Here is a 2,341-nt window from a genome sequence, read left to right as displayed (position 1 = left end):
TCTAAGAATTGGTACTTTAAAAATTGACCTAATAAGCTATATGTCATAGAAACAAGATAGAATAAATACATGCACAAGTGCGCGCTCACCCACTCATATGACTTCAGATTTAATTGAAGGATAACAGAAAAATTACCGTCAAAACTATCGTATTTAATTGAAGGATAAATTACCGTTAAAACTATCGTATTTAATTGAAGGATAACAGAAAAAAAGAGAGGTGAAAAAGGATAGCTTTAGAAAGAGCTGAAAAAGAAAAGCACAAGAATGTTCAGGCAACAAAAGAATATATACAATTCTTCAAGGCTATCTGCTCGACTAGGTCTGGAAGATGAATTATAGAACAACTGTTATCATCCAAAAATGTTGAGTCATGGCAGTAGCATTGAATTGACAGTTAACAGTGCCAACATATTCAAAACACAAGTACAGTCAAACAATTCTGACAATAATAAGGACATAATTCTCACTTTCAATGTAATAGAGAAAAATAAAATTAAAAGCATCGAAACATAATCATTATTGAGTCGCAATGGTAATCTACCATATATGTTGTCTGAACTAACAAACTAAATAGTTGCATCATATTTAGAATATAAACTAATGAAAAAACCGACAATTCTAGTAACTATACTCATTCAAATGAAAGTTTACATCCTAAAGATTTCCTTGGGCAGCAGAACAATACTTCTTGAATCCAACTTTTTTTCCAAGTTCTTCTAGTAGTAATGCTGATTTTCATGCCCCGCAAGAGACTCGCATTCTGCAAAATATATTTTGTAAACCGAAGATCATTTTCCGAGCCTTGTAAGTTTAAAATAGTACACGATCTGAGGTGAGATGAAACACATTTAAGAACCGAAATTGGGTATTTCCATTCCTCGGATAAGCTGGTAAACCTCCACTGCAAATGGGATATAAATTAACATTTATCAAAATTTATACAACAATAAACAAACATTATTCCACTAAGTGAGTTTATCAACATTATGCATGGATCGAATGACCCCATAAAGATCAATCAAATAACATTTATCAAAATATATGGAAAAAAAGAACAAGCAAATGAAAATACCTTTTTAATGAAAAGAATTTGAAGCTTGGGACAATGGCGGAGGAGTTCTACTACACCATCCCAACAAATATGTGAATAACTAGGAAACACTAGTTTGATGGAAATTAAGTTTGGAAAGAGTGGAATGGCTCTCAAAGATACCACTTTTGTGCATTCCATATCTACGGGTAGAAACTTGACATTATTAATACCATTAAACAGACCATCCCGATTTTCAGCATGCAAATCTTCTAGGATAGGACAAGCATAGAGAAAATTTATGTAATCATCCCGATTTTCAAAAGAAACTGATGTCAGATTTAGGGTTTTGAGCGATGGAAGATGAACATTCGAAGTATCCTTTCCAACATATAAACTTTCAAGTTTGAGAACAACAAGGGTTTGCGAGACAAAAATAACATGCTTTAAGGTGTGGAAAGGCAAAGTGAGATGAATTTCCTGTATATGAGGTTTTTTTGCCTCTTCGAGCCAATTTGTCACGTTAAATCTACTATTTTCGTGGTGGTATCTAAAGTCATACTTGAGGCAAATTTTTTTGATGGGTTGGTTGGTTGGAAGAGGAGAGAGGATGACATTATTGACAAAACTCCGGAAGCTCTCAACAACAGGGAGTGAATAGCAGAGTGAGGTCCACCGCTTGGAAAGAATGGCCGTAGTAAAAGCCAGTTTGGTTTGGAGAAAAGAGAGAATGTAAAGCAATAACTCATCTGGTAAATCACTAATTCTATCGACCAAATTGTTTTCACAATTGTAGAGTGCCTCCTGTGAGTAACAATTAACCTGAACCGTAGAAGAAGAAGAAGAAGTTGAATGAACCCTATTTTCCTTTGATTCTCGTCGTTCCCTTTTTTTCTTCATAGCTAAAGGATTGAATAAATTCTCCCAATCGTATAACTTGGTTGCTATTTATACTAAAAGGCCCACGCAACAAACCGAAGGTCCAAACCAATATTTTGATATTTCATCTAAAAAAATAATGTTATCTAAAATAATTATTGCACTTCATTATTTTATGTACGGATATAAACGAGTTTTGGAGAGAAACTGCAATTTGGTAAATCTATTCTATATATAAAGAAAACTACCCTTTCAGCACACTTTTAGGTTTGACTTTTTTTCCAAAAATACCTTTAATTTTAAATACAAATAGCCAATTATAAAATAACACGTGGATTAAAAATCCATGTCACTAATCGTCCATGTTAACCCTCTTTTACCTCCGTTAACCAAAGATCAAACTCACAAAAAACTAGCACAAAACAAAAA

The 2,341-nt window shown here is 33.4% G+C and overlaps 1 protein-coding gene across 1 annotated transcript; it reads right to left on the bottom strand.

Moving 5' to 3' along the window:
* Positions 1–236: 236 nt before the first annotated feature.
* LOC146913254 (FBD-associated F-box protein At5g60610-like) lies at positions 237–1,933 on the bottom strand. The gene is made up of 3 exons (XM_085720898.1): positions 1,076–1,933; positions 786–904; positions 237–246 (listed from the first exon to the last, which is right to left on the bottom strand). The coding sequence occupies exons 1-3, from the start codon at positions 1,931–1,933 to the stop codon at positions 237–239; spliced, it is 987 nt and encodes a 328-aa protein (XP_085577024.1).
* Positions 1,934–2,341: the final 408 nt, after the last annotated feature.

This window comes from Medicago sativa, chromosome 6 (assembly GCF_051527215.1).
Source record: "Medicago sativa cultivar Bolivia chromosome 6, Bolivia_mono, whole genome shotgun sequence".
NCBI classification, from domain to species: Eukaryota; Viridiplantae; Streptophyta; class Magnoliopsida; order Fabales; family Fabaceae; genus Medicago; species Medicago sativa.
Note: the sequence above shows the minus strand (reverse complement) of the source record. Positions and strands in the feature narration are given on the sequence as shown.